Source organism: Megascapheus bottae, chromosome 1 (assembly GCF_031878675.1).
Source record: "Megascapheus bottae isolate mThoBot1 chromosome 1, mThoBot2.hap1, whole genome shotgun sequence".
NCBI lineage: Eukaryota > Metazoa > Chordata > Mammalia > Rodentia > Geomyidae > Megascapheus > Megascapheus bottae.
In genome coordinates this window covers 2,892,016-2,907,500 of record NC_143509.1, presented here as the reverse complement: position 1 = coordinate 2,907,500, position 15,485 = coordinate 2,892,016, and the positions used below count along the sequence as shown (strand labels likewise).

At 47.1% G+C, this 15,485-nt stretch overlaps 1 protein-coding gene and 1 long non-coding RNA gene across 2 annotated transcripts in view; both read left to right on the top strand.

The window, feature by feature from the left end:
- The window catches only part of LOC150067967 (uncharacterized), a 22,613-nt gene extending 7,298 nt beyond the window's left edge, over nucleotides 1-15,315 (top strand). The window contains 7 exon segments of the mRNA XM_090349304.1: nucleotides 967-1,093; nucleotides 1,962-2,019; nucleotides 4,034-4,922; nucleotides 6,891-6,901; nucleotides 14,117-14,184; nucleotides 14,508-14,951; nucleotides 14,954-15,315. Coding sequence (XP_090205430.1) covers nucleotides 967-1,093; nucleotides 1,962-2,019; nucleotides 4,034-4,922; nucleotides 6,891-6,901; nucleotides 14,117-14,184; nucleotides 14,508-14,951; nucleotides 14,954-15,036 — 1,680 coding nt within the window. The 3' untranslated portion in view covers nucleotides 15,037-15,315.
- On the top strand, nucleotides 9,060-12,373 carry LOC150067968 (uncharacterized). Its single transcript, XR_016536442.1, has 3 exons — nucleotides 9,060-9,101; nucleotides 11,265-11,414; nucleotides 12,321-12,373. It is a non-coding gene; the product is annotated as an uncharacterized LOC150067968 (long non-coding RNA).
- Nucleotides 15,316-15,485: the final 170 nt, after the last annotated feature.

The following is a 15,485-nucleotide window of genomic DNA, read 5'->3' as shown; positions in this document are numbered from 1 at the left end:
AATAAAATGTTTTGTAGTGGGCCGGGAGTTTGGCCTAGTGGTTAAAGTGTTTGCCTAGCATTCAAGAAGACCCAGGTTCTATTCCTCGGTATCACATACATAGAAAAAAGCTGGAAGTGGTGCTGAGGCTCAAGTGGTAGAGCTCTAGCCTTGAGAAAGTCCAAGGACAGTGCTCAGGCCCTGAGCTCAAGCCCAGGACTGGCAAAAAAAAAAAAAAAGATGTTTTGTGGTATAATTTAGTCATAACAGTATAAATACCCTGAGTCATCAGGTTTATCATTATTTAAGGTCTTGGGTTTCAGCCTCATTTCTCAAAAGTTTATGGATTCTACCACTAAAGAAGAACATTAAGACTTGCTGGTGGCCAGGTGAGGTGGCTCACTCCTGTAATCCTAGCTACTCAGGAGACTAAGATCTGAGGATCAAGGTTCAAGGTTCAAAGCTTGCCTGGGCACAGTAGGACCTGAGCCTCTTCTTTCCAATGAGCCTCTAAAAAAGGAAAAGTGGAGGTTGGCTCAAGGGTAGGGTGGTAGCCTTGAGCTGAAGAGCTCAGGGACAGCACCCAGGCCCAGTTCAAACTCCATGGCCACCAAAAAAAAAAAAAAGATTTGTGGTAAATACAGTTAGAAAAGTCATACAGATTAGTCTGGGCATAGTAGCACACACACATCCATAATCACAGTACTGAGAGGCAGAGATAGGATCAAGGCTGGGAGGCCAGCCTAGGCTACATAGCAAGGCCCCGTCTCAGTCCATCACACCAAAATGTCACCGGTTGCTTGCATTCTTGGTGCTGCTGCTTTGTGTGGACGTAAATGTGGCTGGACGTAAGTCAGATTCCTGTACCCTAAGGCTGTGTGGTGGATGCAGCGTTGTATGTGAACTTGTGTGTGAATTGAATTGTGCATCGTGAATCTTCTGTGTCTGTGGCAGTCATTTCCCTGGAACGTGTCTGCCGTGTTTCAGGACTCGGTGCTCTTCGAAGATGTGGTGGTGAACTTCACAGTGGAGGAGTGGGCTCTGCTAGATTCTGCCCAGAAAAACCTCTATCGAGAGGTGGTGGGTGAAATCTTCATGAACTTGGCCTCTATAGGTAAGAATGGAAACCATCTTAACTTTATCAAAGGACATTCATTTTTTTTTTGCCAGTCCAGGGGCTTGAACTCAGGGTCCGAGCACTGTCTTTGGGTTTCCTCAAGGCTGGAGCTCTACCATGTGAGCCACGGGACCACATCCGGCTTTTTCTGTGTATGTGGTATTGAGAAATCCAACCTGGCAACCTGGGTCTTGATAGGCAAGCACTCTACCACTAGGCATCAGAGGACATGTTTTTGCCCATGATTTGAAGTAGTGGAAGGAAATCCCCCCCTTTTTTGGGGGGGGGGTGTCATAGGGCTTTTACTCAACCTGGGCTCTGTCCCTGAGCTCTTCATCTGAAGTCTACCGCCTTACCCTTGAGCCACTTCCCATTTTCTAGTGGTTAATTGGAGATAAAGAGTCCTAGATTTGTGCCTGGGCTGGCTTTGAACCTCAATCCTCTGATCTCAGCCTCCTGAGTAGCTAGGATTACTGACCGCTTCCAGCCCCCCCCCTCTTTTTTTTTATGTGCCAGGCCTGGGGCTTGAACTCAGGGCCTGGAGCTGTCCCTGAGCTTTTTCTCACAGGGCTGACAGTCACTTTATCACTTGAGCCACAATCTCACTTCTGTCTTTTTGAGTGGTTCATTGAAGGTAAGACTTTCAGGGACTTTCCTGGCTGGGCTGGCTTTGAACTCAGATCCTCAGATCTCAGCCTCCTACAAGGCTAAGATTACAGATGGGAACCACAGGCGGCTGGCTAGAAGCCTTTGAGAAATAATGTAAACACAGTTGTCCCCCAACATGAACTTGGACCCTACTATGTTTTCTCTTAAATACTAACTACTCATTGTGATTTTTTTTGTTGTTATTGATGTATTATAGGAGAAAATTGGGACCAGAACATTGAAGATTGGTACAGAAATCAGGGGAGAAATTTAAGGTAATTTACACTAGCAAGAGAAAGGAATGTCCCACCAAATAATTTTAGTTTGGCATGGTTTTTTAAAAATGTTTTGAGGTTGGGGGCCAGGAACTTGGCCTAGTGGTTAAAGTGTTTGCCTAGCATGCACAAAGACCCGGGTTCGATTCCTTGGTACCACATACATAGAAAAAGCTGGGAGTGGTGCTGAGGCTCAAGTGGTAGAGCTCTAGCCTTGAGAAAGTCCAAGGACAGTGCTCAGGCCCTGAGCTCAAGCCCAGGACTGGCAAAAAAAAAATGTTTTGAGGCAGTCTCACTTATACAATAAGGCCAAATTTACCTTGAAAAATGGGTAGGGCAGGCTGACCTCAAATTCATAGTGTTTTTTTTTTTTTTTGCCAGTCGTGGGCCTTGAACTCAGGGCCTGGGCACTGTCCCTGAGCTTTTCAGCTCAGGGCTAGTGCCCTAGCCCTGGAGCCACAACACCACTTTCCGTTTTCTGGTGGTTAATTGGAGATAAGAGTCCCTGAGTTTCTTCTGCTCAAGGCTAGCGCTCTACCACTTGAGCCATGATGTCATTTCTGCCTTTGTTCTCTTTATATAGTACTGAGGATCAAACCCAGGGCTTCATGTATGTTAGGCAGGTTTCTTTTTTTCTTTTTTGTTTTGGTGCCAGTCCTGGGGCTTGATCTCAGGGCCTGAGCACTGTCCTTGGGGATTCGCAAGGCTGGAGTTCTACCACTTGAGCCACAGCACCACGTCCCGCTTTTTCTGTATATGTGGTACCGAGGAATCGTTCTTTCTGTGTATGAGGTACTGAGGAATCAAACCCTGGTCTTCATGCATGCTAGGCAAGCACTTCTGCCACTAGGCCATGATCTCAACCCCTCCTTTTTTTGTTGGTCATAGGACTTGAACTCTGGACCTGGGCACTGTCCCTGAGCTTTCCACACACCACTTTCAGTTTTCTGATGGTTAATTGGAGATAAGAGTCTCACGGACTTCATTGCCCAGGCTTGCTTTGAACCTTGATCGTCAGATCTCGGCCTCCTGAGTAGCTAAGATTACAGGTGTGAGCCATTGGTACCAGGATATTTCTGGCTTTTTTTTTTTTTTTCTATGTATGTGATTCCAAGGAATCAAACCCAGGTTTTCATGCATGCTAGGCAAGCACTGTACCACTAGGCCAAACTCCCGGCCCAGTACTTTTCTTTTGTTGTGAAGAAGCTTTTTGATTTTTTGCAATCCCATATGTCAGTGGTTCCTGTTTTGTTTTGTTTCTTTTTGCTAGTCCTGGGGCCTGAACTCAAAGCCTGGGCACTCTCCTTGAGCTGCTTTTGCTAGCACTCTACCACTTGAGCCACAGTACCCACTCCTTGCTTTTTTTTTTTTTTCTCCCTCTCTCTTTCTTTCTTTATTGCTACTTTTGGGGCTTGAACTCAGGGCCTGAGCACTATTCTTGGGTTTTCTCAAGGCTCAAGGCTAGCGCTCTACCACTTGAGCCACAGCACCACTTCTAGCGTTTTCTGTGTATGTAGCACCTAGGAATTGAACCTAGGTCTTTGTGCATGCTAGGCAAGTACTCTATCACAAGGCCAAATTCCTGGCCCATGCCCTTAGGTTTTTAACTCAAGGCTGGCACTCTACTATTTGGGCCACAACTTTTATTTTATTGGCTGGGTATGAACTGTGATCCTTAGATCTCAGTCTTTCGAGTATCTAAGATTACAGCCCCTGGCTTTGTGTGTGTGTGTGTATTGTTCCAGTCTTAGGATTTGAGCATTTTGGGTGATTAATGTGAGATGAAAGTCTAGAATTTTGATCCTCAGATCTCAGTCTCCTAAGTAGCTAAAATTACAGGCATGAGCCACTAGAACCTAGTAACAAGCCTTTTTATTGTTGTTGTTCATGGGACTTGAACTTGGTGCAGGGGTGCTGTCCCTGAGCTCTTTTGCTCAAGGCTATCGCTCTGTGCCTGGGCTGGCTTTGAACCTCAATCTCACTCCTCAGATCTCAGCTTCCTGAGTAGCTAGGATTACGAGGGTGAGCTCCCTTCTTCATGCATTCTGATATCTCCCCCCTCCCATCCTCACAGCACTCATATTGCAGAGACACTCTACAAAAACAAAGTAGGAAGTGGGTGTGCCGAAAGCTCCAGCCTGATCGCAGATGGGTTGAACAAGCGCAGTCTTCCTGGAGGAGCAGCCGGTGGATGTAGAGTGTGCGGAACCATCTTCCAGCCTCCATCATCCCTGCGTGGTCACGGGAGGGAGTCCCAGGAGGATCCGGAATACACGGAAAAGCCCAGTCAATGCAAACAGTGTGAGCATACCTTAAACTATTACTACTCATTCCAGATCCAAGATGGGGGTCCCCCTGGAGAGCAGCCCTATGAACACGCAGAGCGCGAGGACACCTTCCTGTCCCTCACCAGCCTGGGGAAATATGTGATCACGCCTGCTGGCAGTGGACCCCATAAGTGTAACGTGTGTGGCAAGGGCTTGCAGTATCCCAGCTCCCTTAGAATCCACGAGAGGATTCACACCGGAGAGAAGCCGTATCAGTGTGAACAGTGCGGGAAAGCCTTTAATTGTTTAGGCTCTGTTCGAAGACATCAAAGGACCCACACAGGGGAGAAACCGTATGATTGTAGGGAGTGCAGGAAAGCCTTTCGTTCTCTCTCGGGCCTTCGAGGCCACATGATAAAACACACTGGAGGAGGCCCCTATACGTGTAAGCAGTGCGGGAAAGTCTTCAACTCACCCAGCGCCCTGACCAAACACGAGAGAACGCACACTGGAGAGAAGCCGTTTTCCTGTACCTACTGCGGTAAAGCCTTCATCTGTTCAACTTCCGTTCGGAAGCATGAAAGGACTCACACGGGAGAGAAACCCTATGTGTGTAAGGAATGCGGGAAAGCCTTCATTTCTCACTCAGGCCTTCAGGGACACATGATCCGACACACAGGCGAGGGACCTTACAAGTGTAAGTTTTGTGGGAAGGCCTTTGCTTCTCCTAGTGCAGTGCTAAGGCATGAAAGCGCTCATGTTGTATAGAATGCCTGCCGTGCAAGATCGGAAAGGCCTTTGGTTTCCTTTCAGGCAACATTATCATCACACACACACACACACACAAATGCGCACGCGCGCGCGCACACACACACGCACACACGCTGGAGATGGGATTTTTTTCCAGTCCTAGAGCTTGAACTCAGGGCCTGGGCACTGTCCTTGAGCTTCTTTGGCTCAAGGCTTAGCATTCGTATCACTTGAGCCACAGAGCCACTCCTGGCCTTTTTTGTGTATGTGGTGCTGAGGCATCTAACTCAGGGCTTCATGCATGCTAGGCAAGCACTCTACCACTAGGTCAAATACCTGGCCCAGGGATTTTTTTTTTTTTTTTTAAATGTAAGACCTCTGGAAACAAAACAAAAACCTCTCACTGTACTAGTTCATTTCAAAAACTGAATTGGCGCCAGAAAGAAATCGTATCAATGTAGGAAATCCTGAATAAAAAGTTAATTGAAGCCTGCAGTTTTCCTAATTCCTTTTTTTTTTTTTTTGCCAGTCCTGGGCTTAGGCTCTGGGCCTGAGCACTGTCCTTGGGTTTTCTCAAGGCTAACACTACCACTTGAGCTATAGCATCACTTCTGGCATTTTTCTATGTATGTGGTACCAAAGAATTGAACCGAGGTCTTTGTGCATGCTAGGCAAGCACTCTACCACTAGGCCAAACTCCTGGCCCCTTCCTAATTCCTGAACTCAGGGCTTAGGCACTGTCCTTGAGTTTTTCTCAAGGCTAGCACTCTGCCATTAGATCCACGGCACCACTAATGACTTTTTTCTGTGTATATGTACCAAAGAATTGAACCTAGGACTTCATGCATGCTTGGTGAGCATTCTATCACTAAGCCATGCCCCTGCCCTCCCCCCCCCTTTTTTGGGTAGTTTATTAAAGAATTCATTGGAGATAAAACGGACTTTCCTGTAAGGGCTAGCTTTGAACTGCAGTCCTTACATATCAGTCTCCTGAGTAGCTAAGATTACAGGCACTGGCCACCAGCACTTGGCTTCCTTTATTTTTTACCAGTTCTGGGTCTTGCCAGTTCAGGGCACTGTCCCTGAACTTCTTTTGCTCAAGGCTAGCACTCAACCACTTGAGCCACAGTGCCACTTCTTACTTTTTCTGTTGTGTGGTAATGAGAAATTGAACCTAGGGCTTCATGTAATCTAAGTGAGAATTCTGCCACCAAGCCACATTCCCATCCCCTGTATTTCTTCTGAAGTATGAAATGACTCATTGGCAAAAACAAAAAAAATGAAAGGAATAGATGGGGCTATGGGTATCTACAGCTGGTGGTGGTTATATAATACTATAATCCTAGCACTTACGAGGCAGAGGCTACAGGATGATGAATTAGTACCATATAAAGAGAAAAAGGCTAAAGTAGCACTGAGGCTCAAGTGGTAGAATGAATGCTAGCCTTGAGCCAGAAAAGCTCAGGAATTGTGCCCAGGAACCTTGGGAGTTCTAGGAAACTTCACACAGTAGATAAATCCTACAACTGTAATATATGCAAAGCTTTGTGGAAATTAGCTCTTTAATAAAGCTGTGGAAGATTCCCAACATGAACTACTAGAAAAATAATATGTACATCGCATTCCCAAGTGGCCCACTCTAGTGGAAACATCTTGAAGGTGACTTGCGTGGGGTGGGGGAGGGAGGAGCACTTTACCACTTGATCCACATCTCCAGTGCTGGCTTTTTGGCAGAGTCTTAAGATCCTTTGCAAACCAGGTGCCGTGGCTCACGTCTGTAATTCTAGCCACTCAGGAGGCTGAGATCTGAGGATCGAGGTTCAAAGCCAGCCCAAGCACAAAAGGACCTGAGACTCTTATCTCCAGTTAACCTCTAGAAAATGGGACGTGGAGCTTGGCTCAAAAGTAGGGAGGTAGCCTTGAGCTGAAGAGCTCAGGGACAGCGCCCAGGCCCAGGCCGAGTTCAAGCCCTATGACCCACACACAAAAAAAGCCCCTTTGCTTCTCTGACAGGTCTGTAACTTGGATCCACTGGATCTCAGTCTCCTGAGTCACTGGGGTTATAGGGACAAGCCACAAGCAGCCCAGCTCACTGGACTCTTTAAAAAGTGTTCTTGGGGCTGGGAGTTTGGCCTAGTGGTAGAGTGTTTGCCTAGCATGCACGAAAACCCGGGTTTGATTCCTTGGTACCACATACATAGAAAAAAGCTAGAAGTGGGGGCCGGGAGTTTGGCCTAGTGGTAGAGTGTTTGCCTAGCATGCACGAAGACCCGGGTTCAATTCCTTGGTACCACATACTTAGAAAAAGCCAGAAGTGGTGCTGAGGCTCAAGTGGTAGAGCTCTAGCCTTGAGAAAAATCCAAGGACAGTGCTCAGGCCCTGAGCTCAAGCCTAGGACTGGCAAAAAAAAAAAAGTTTTCTTCTGGGCTGGGAGTTTGGCCTAGTGGTAGAGTGCTTGTCTAGCATGTACAAAGACCTGGGTTCCATTCCTTGGTACCACATACACAGTAAAAGTCAGAAATGGTACTGTGGCTCAAGTGGTAGAGCTCTAGCCTTGAGGAAAGCCCAAGGACAGTGGTCAGGCCCTGAGTTCAAGCCCTGGGACTGGCTCAGTTTACCTCCAAACAATGACACTGTGAACTATAGGCATTCTGGGTATACCATCTAATGTAGCACATCTCTGCAGGATCCATCCTGAGAAAACACACTCATTCTTAGCCCAGGCATGTTGGCTAAGGCAAAGGCGTGATGCCACTCTCTCTTATACAATCCAAGTTCTGAAAAGTTTCTAGCATCGCCTCCCTGTACAGCTGCTTCTGGTAAGGGTGCAGAAGAGCCTGCTCCTCCAGAGTGAAGTCCACAGCCACATCTCCAAGGCTCACTGAGTCCTAAAATATTCAACACATGCCTGCCAGAGGAGTAAGACACAGGGCCAGGAGTCACTGTTCAATTCAGAAGCTTCTATATGGCTCTGTGGTCTTTGAATCGTCTCTCTGTGATTTAAGAACTTGTACCACAGGGATACATACATACATATATGCATGGATGTGTTACATGTTTAATATGTGTGTGTGTTGGTGGTGGTGGTCAGGGCCTAGGCACTGTTCCTGAGCTGCTTATGCTCCACTAGCACTCTACCGCTTGAGCCACAGGCCACTTCCAGCTTTTTCTGTGTATGTGATACTGAGGACTCAAACCCAGGGATTCACACATGCTAGGCAAGTACTATCCCTAAGCCACATTACCTTTGAGCTTTTTTTTTTGAGGGGGGGCATCCATTGTGGGACTTGAATACTGGGCCTGGGCGCTGTCCTTGAGCTCTTCAGCTCAAGGCTACCACTCTACCCCTGGGCCTGGACATTGTCCCTGAGCTCTGCAGCTCAATGCTACCCTACCCCTTGAGCTACATCACCACTTCCGGTTTTCTGATGGTTCATGGAAGAGTCTCACGGACTTTAGTGCCGGGGCTGGCTTTGAGCCATGATCCTCAGATCTCATCCTCCTGAGTAGCTCGGATTACAGGTGTAAGACACCACTCTGGGTTCTTCTGAGCTTTTATGCTCAAGGTTAGTACTCTATTATTTTGAGCCCACAGCTCCATTTCTGCTTTTCTGCTAGTTAATGGGAGACTCTTAAATTCCATTTATCTCCAATTAACCCCTAAAAAGCTGGAAGTAGAGCTGTGTCTCCCAAGTGATAGAGCCCTAACCCTAGCAAGAAACCTCAGGGACAGCGACCAGACCTTTAATTCAAGCCTCAGGTTCTGCACAAAAATAAAACAACCTCCGGGAACTCAGAAGCAAGCAGACACCCATGTCCAACCGCTGGTGCAGATCAGATCATTTTCAGCGTCAATACAAAACTCCCTAGCTCAGGGGACAGATTCCCGGTCCAGGTGAGGATCTGGGAGCTCCCGCCCCCTCCGCTGTCACTCAGGCGGAGAGGGCGTGTCCGCACTAACCGTCCAATCAGGGGCGCCTCGGGGCGGGAGTGGGCGTGGCGGCGCGGCGGGCGCGGCCTGGACGTCCGTCCGCCCTCGGGGCGGGCGCGGGAGGCTGAGCGGTGGTGAGTGCGGGGCTGGGCGGGTGGAGCCGGGCGGGAAGGCCTGGGGAGGGGCTGTGACACCGGTTTGGAAGCGGCCTAGGTGGGAGCTCAGCCTCAGCCGCCGAGTCCCCCTCAGGTCCGCGGGGCGCGGGGCGAGGCCGCAGCGGGGACCCCGGTGCGCGGACCCCGGGCCGCCTCCTCTGCCGGGCCCGCCGCCCGTGCTGTGCGGGGACGGCGGGAGGGTCGAGGGCGGGGGGACTCGACCCTTTCTAGTTCTCCTTCACATTCCCGCAGGCGTGGACGCAGGTCTGCAGCCATTCCATGAGGGCTGGCGACGAACCCCCGATTTTCCGGCACCCCCCCCTCATTCCCCAGGGCCACTCCGGCTGTCGCTTCCCACCACGCTCATTGTGTGTGTGCGTGTGTGTGTGTGCGTGTGTGTGTGTGTGCGTGTGTGTGTGTGTGTGTGCCGTCCTGGGCTTGAGCTCAGGGCCTGAGCACTGTCCTTGGACTTTCTCAAGGCTAGAGCTCACCCACTTGAGCCACAGCACCACTTCTGGCTTTTTGCTACGTACGTGGTAACGAGGAATCAAACCTGGGTCTTCGTGCATGCTAGGCAAGCACTCTAGCACTAGGCCAAACTCCCTGCCCACTTCCAGTTTTCTAGAGGTTAATTGGAGATAAGAGTCTCATGGTCTTTAGTGCCTGGACTGGCTTTGAATCTTGATCCTCAGGCAGGTCTCAGCCTCCTGAATAGCTAGGATTACAGGCGTGAGCCACCGCACCAGGCAAGTCTGGCTTTTTCTATGTATGTGCCACTGAGAAATGGAACCCAGGTCGTACATGCTAGGCAAGCACTCTACCACTAAGCCAAACTCCCAGCCCCCATTTCTGGCTTTTTTGGTAGTTTAGTGGAGATGAGTCTCAGACTTTCCTCCCCAAGCTGGCTTCAAACCACTATCTTCAGCTTTCTAAGTAGCTAGGATTACATGTCTGAGTCACCTGCACCTTGTTTGGGTAGATTTTAAGTCTCAAACTGTGCCATTTACCAGCAAACTATTGTGTATTCTGTGAATTTCCTTACAGATTGCAACTCCATCTCTTTTTCTCCTCCTTTTCTTTTTGTTTGTTTTTGTTTTTTTGCCAGTCCTGGGCTTGGGCTCAGGGCTTGAGCACTGTCCTTGGACTTTCTCAAGGCTAGTACTCTACCACTTGAGCCTTAGCACCACTTCCGGCTTTTTGCTATGTATGTGGTACCGAGGAATCGAACCTGGGTCTTCATGCATGCTAGGCAAGCACTCTACCACTAGGCCAAACTCCCGGCCCTCTCCTTTTCTTTTCTGTTTCTGTCTGTCTTTTATCTCTATTCCAGCTTCAGATTGTAGATAGCAATGCAGGAAATACATTGTTGAAGTTCTTAGGGAAAATTAGCTTGCTATTTACCTGGGCTAAGATTTTGTGAGAAGCTGTCCTGAGACTCATGACTACAGGACTTGTGTGAGGCCTTGTGGCTATGTTCTAAATTCCCTGTAATCTCCTAGTTCGCCTAGCATGCACAAAGCCCTAGGTTTGATTCCTCAGTACCACATACACAGAAAAAGCCAGAAGTGGTGCTGTGGTTCAGGGGTAGAGTATTAGCCTTGAGAAAGCCTTGACAGTGCCCAGGCCCTGAGTTCAAGCCCCAGGGGGGGAAAAAAAGGTTTTTTTTTTTTAAAAAAAACTTGTATAAAATTGCTCCAAGATACTGTGCATCTTGTCATTAGAGAGTAATCAGATTTGTCTGTAGTAGCAATGTAGAAATAATTTCTATTTTTTTGTGGTGGTATTAATTTATGAGCAAGTATGGACCGAAGTGAAGTGATGTAAATAAACATTATTGTCTGGAGACCATAGAGCCATTTAAAAGATATATTTTATTTTATTTCATATTCAAAATCATTACCCAAATGACTAAAATCAGAACTTACTCCAGAAAGAAAGACAGAAAAATAACCAGATTATAGAGTGAGGCCTCTGAGGTGAGAGAGGACTCTGTTTCACAGTAGTGGTGCAAGGTGCTGGCGTTTGTGACTTCTTTAAAGTGTATAAACCATTCTGAGAGTATTATTTTACACAGAACCATTGTTCTTAGTGAACGGAGCAATTGGCTCTGCCACCATGCTTAGGCTGTCCTCTTTTACGCAGACATATCGCGATGTTTCAGGACGCAGTGGCCTTTGAGTGAGGACGTGGCCGTGACTTTCACCTAGGAGGAGTGAGCTCTGCTAGATCCTTGCTAAAGGAAACTCTAGAGAGATGTGATGCAGGCAACCCTCACTAACTTGGCTTCTAGAGGTAAGAAGAATAAAAAAGTGTGGCTAGGAATGTGGCTTAATGGACCAGTACTTGCCCAGCATGCACAGAGATCTGGGTTCGCTTCCTCAATACCACGTAAACAGAAAAAGATGGAAGTGGTGCTGTGACTCAAGTGGTAGAGTGCTACTCTTGAGCAAAAGCAGCTCAGGGATAGTACCCGGGCCCTGAGTTCAGGCCCCTGGGCTGGCAAAAATAAATAAGTAAATAAAATAATAATTCCTAGAATTGTTATAAATTATTCATGAAATCATTCCTTTTAGTCAATTAGAAAACAGTATTGTCTTCTCTCCCTCCCTCCTTCTCTCTCTCTCTTGTTCTTGCTCTCACTCTTCTTTTTTTTTGTGGCAATCCTGGGGTTTAAACTGGTATTCTACCATTTAAGCCAAAGCTCTACTTGCAGCTTTTTGGTGGTTCATTGAAGGTAAGACTCTTATGAACTTTTCTGTCTGGACTAGCTTTGAACCATGATCCTTAGGTGTGAGTCTTTAGTACCTGGGTCATTGTGTGTGTGTGGCCTCTCCGGGACTTGAACTCAATGCCTGGACAATGTCCCTGAGCTTTTATTGCTTAAAGCTAGCATTCTGCCACCTGAGCCACAGCTCCACTGCTGTTTTTTGTTGGCTTGTACTGGGCCTGGGCGCTATCACTGAGCTCTTCAGCTCAAGGCTATCACCATACCCTGGGCCTGGGCATTCCCCTGTGCTCTTCAGCTCAAGAGTAGGGTGGTAGCTAGGAACAGAGGCGTGAGCCACCAGCAACTGGCAAAAACAATATTTCTTCCTTCTCAGTGACATAGTAGGATATCTGCTCATCAGGGACTTACAGTCCTCTAATTTTCTCTAATTTGTAATCATTTACAATCTTTTTTTTTGGTCTGCCTTTTAGGGGATAAGTGGGAAGAGAAGCACACTGAAGATCAGAATAGAACCCGGGGGGGGGAAATGGAAGGTAAGTTGTGTTCACAAAACAAATTACTATCCCAAATCTTAAAATCTGATGAAATTTAAAGACAAAGAAGCCAGCAAACAAAACAATCCAATGATATACTTCCTTATCCTTAGACTCTGCTTAAACTCTGTGTGTGTGTGTGTGTGTGTGTGTGTATTAGATCTTGTACACAGGGCCCTATACTTGTTAGGTAAGTGCTCTAATTCCAACTCATATTCTTAGAAAATTTTCACCAAGAAAATTTTTTAAATGATGGAGGTTTTTCGTAGTTCATGACTAGTTCACTTGAAGCAGGATTAAGTAGGGCAACAGGTAAGCCTATAATCCTAGCTACTCAGAAGGAGATCTGAGAATTGAGGTTTGAAGCTAGAACAGGCAGGAAAGTCTGTGAGCTTCTTATCTTCACTAAACTACCCCTCTCCTCCAAAAGCAGAAATAGAGCAGGGGTTTAAGTGGTAGAGGGCTAACCTTGAGCAAAAAGAAGCTCAGGGACAGCCACAAAAGACAAAAAAAAGGAAAATTAAAAAAAAAAACATAAAAAACTATACATAGCTGGGAACTGGGGGTCACTCCTGTAATCCTGGCTACTCAGGATGCTGAGATCTGAGAACAACCGTTTGAGGCCAGCCTGAGCAAGAAAGCTTATGAGACTCTTCTCCCCTTAAGCTCAAGTGGTACAATGCTATCCTTGAGCAAAAAAGCTCAGAGATAGTGCTCAGGGCCTGAGTTCCAGCCCCAGGAGCAATACCAAAAAAAAAAAGGGAAAAAAAAGTAATTCTTGGGGGTGTGGGGGGACGGAAATGGGTACCAAGACATGTGAAAGGGTATCAATGTATGTGAATTAATGCACCTTCTATCTGGCAAATATCATGTAACCCTTTTACTAATTACAATAAAAAAAAATGTCTGAAATAAAAAAAAGTAATTTTTTTTTTGCCAGTCCTGGGACTTGAACTCAGGGCCTAAGTACTGTCCTTGGGCTTTCTCAAAGCTAGCACTCTACCACTTGAGCTACAATACCACTTCTGGCTTTTTCAGTGTATTTGGTACCAAGAAATTGAACCCAGGACTTCGTGCATGCTAGGCAAGGACTGTACCATTAGGCTACACTTCCTGCCCCAGAAATTGCATACTTTGACTATCATTTTAATAATAGTTACAGTTAATTCATTAAGTACCTGCTCCTTGAAAACTGTAAAGTAATTCTGCCTGTTCATGATTTTTTTTTGCCAGTCCTAGGGCTTGAACTCAGGGCCTGAGCACTGTCCTTAGACACTTTTTGCTCAAGTGGAGCCGCAGCTCCACCTCTGGCTTTTTCTTAGTATGTGGTACCAAGGAATGAAACCCAAGACTTTGTTCATACTAGGCAAGCACTCTACCACTAGGTTGTGCTTTGGCCCAATGATTTAGAAATCTTGAATCACTATGCATTGTAAAAAATAATAAAAATCTACTAATCATGTGCTGCTTTTTTTTAAAAAACAAAAAAACAAGAGGTCCTGTAGGAGGGAGATTCTGTGAAAGGAAAGCCAATCAACACAGAGAAACCTTTAGCCAGCTTCCAGATCTGAAAGGGAACAAGAAAACTCTGCCTGGAGTAAAGCCCTATGGATGCAGTTTGTGTGGGAAGGCCTACTTGTGTCATTTGTCGCTGAAAAGACACACGAAGTCTCATGCTGCCCGTGGCGGCCACCAGTACGGCGGGAAGTCCAGGAATGTGGTAAAACATTCAGCTCTTTTCGGATCCATGAGAGGACTCACACGGGAGAGAAGCCCTACGAATGTCACGAGTGTGGGAAAGGCCTTCATTTATCATGCCACCTACTGAGGGCACGTGCGAATGCACACAGGAGAAAAACCCTATCAGTGCACGGAGTGTGGGAAAACGTTCTGCCATCCTAGCTCATTCTGAAATCATGAAAGAACCCAGTCTAGAGAGAAGCCCTATGAATGTAAGCACTCAGCTATTACCAAACATTCCAAATCCACAAACAGACTCCCACTGGAGAAAAACCCTACCAGCGCAAGCAGTGTGGCAGAGCCCTCAGTTGTCCCACGTCCTTTCGAAGTCACGAGAGGATTCACATGGGGGAAAAACCCATCGGTGTCGGAAATGTGGAAAAGCCTTCAGTTTTCCTAGTTCTTTTAGAAAACTTGAACGGATTCATACTGGAGAGAAACCTTACGATTGCAAGGAATGCGGGAAAGTCTTCATCTCTCTCCCCAGCCATCGGAGACATATGATCATGCACACAGGAAATGGGCCTTATAAGTGTAAGGATTGCGGCAAAGCCTTCGATTGTCCCAGCTCAGTGCAGATTCATGAGCGAACTCATATGGGCAGGAAGCTGTACTCGTGTAAGCTGTGTAGGAAAGCATTCAGCTGCTCGAGTTCCTTTCGAATGCATGAAAGGACTCACACAGATGAGAAGCTCCACGAGTGAAAATGGTGCGGGAAAGCCTTCAGCTGTTCCAGTTCCGTGTGCATATACGAGTGGACCCACACGGGAGAGAAGCCATGTGCGTGTAAACTGTGTGGCAAAGCCTTCAGTTGCTCCAGCCCCTTTCGATGCATGCACGAATCCACACCGGAGAGAAACCCTGTGAATGCCAGCAATGTGGAAAGGCCTTCAAATGTTCCCATTCCTTTTGAATACATGGGCGAACTCATAACAGGCAATAGTGAAACACACAGCCTGGCAAAGCTTTCCATTGTCTCAGGGCCCTGGGAAAGGAAGGGCTTTTTGGCTGAGAGAAGATGCAGGAACATAAAATGTGGAGAAAACTAGAAAGGAACTCATTCCTAGAGACACACTCTGGGAAAGGCTCCAGTGTGGAAAAGGATTCAGTGATGTCACACCATTTTGCCAACACATTAAAAATGCAGATGCAGAAGGGTGCTGGTGGCTCACGCCTGTTATCCTAGCTACTCAGGAAGCTGAGATCTGATGGGTTGCAGTTCGGAGGCAGCCCCAGACAGAAAAGTCTCTGGGAGACTTTTATCTCCAATGAGTCTCTAGAAAACCAGAAGTGGCACTGTGGCACAAGAGGCAGAGTGCCAGCCTTGAGTACAAAGAGGCTCAGGGATAGCGCCCAGGCTGT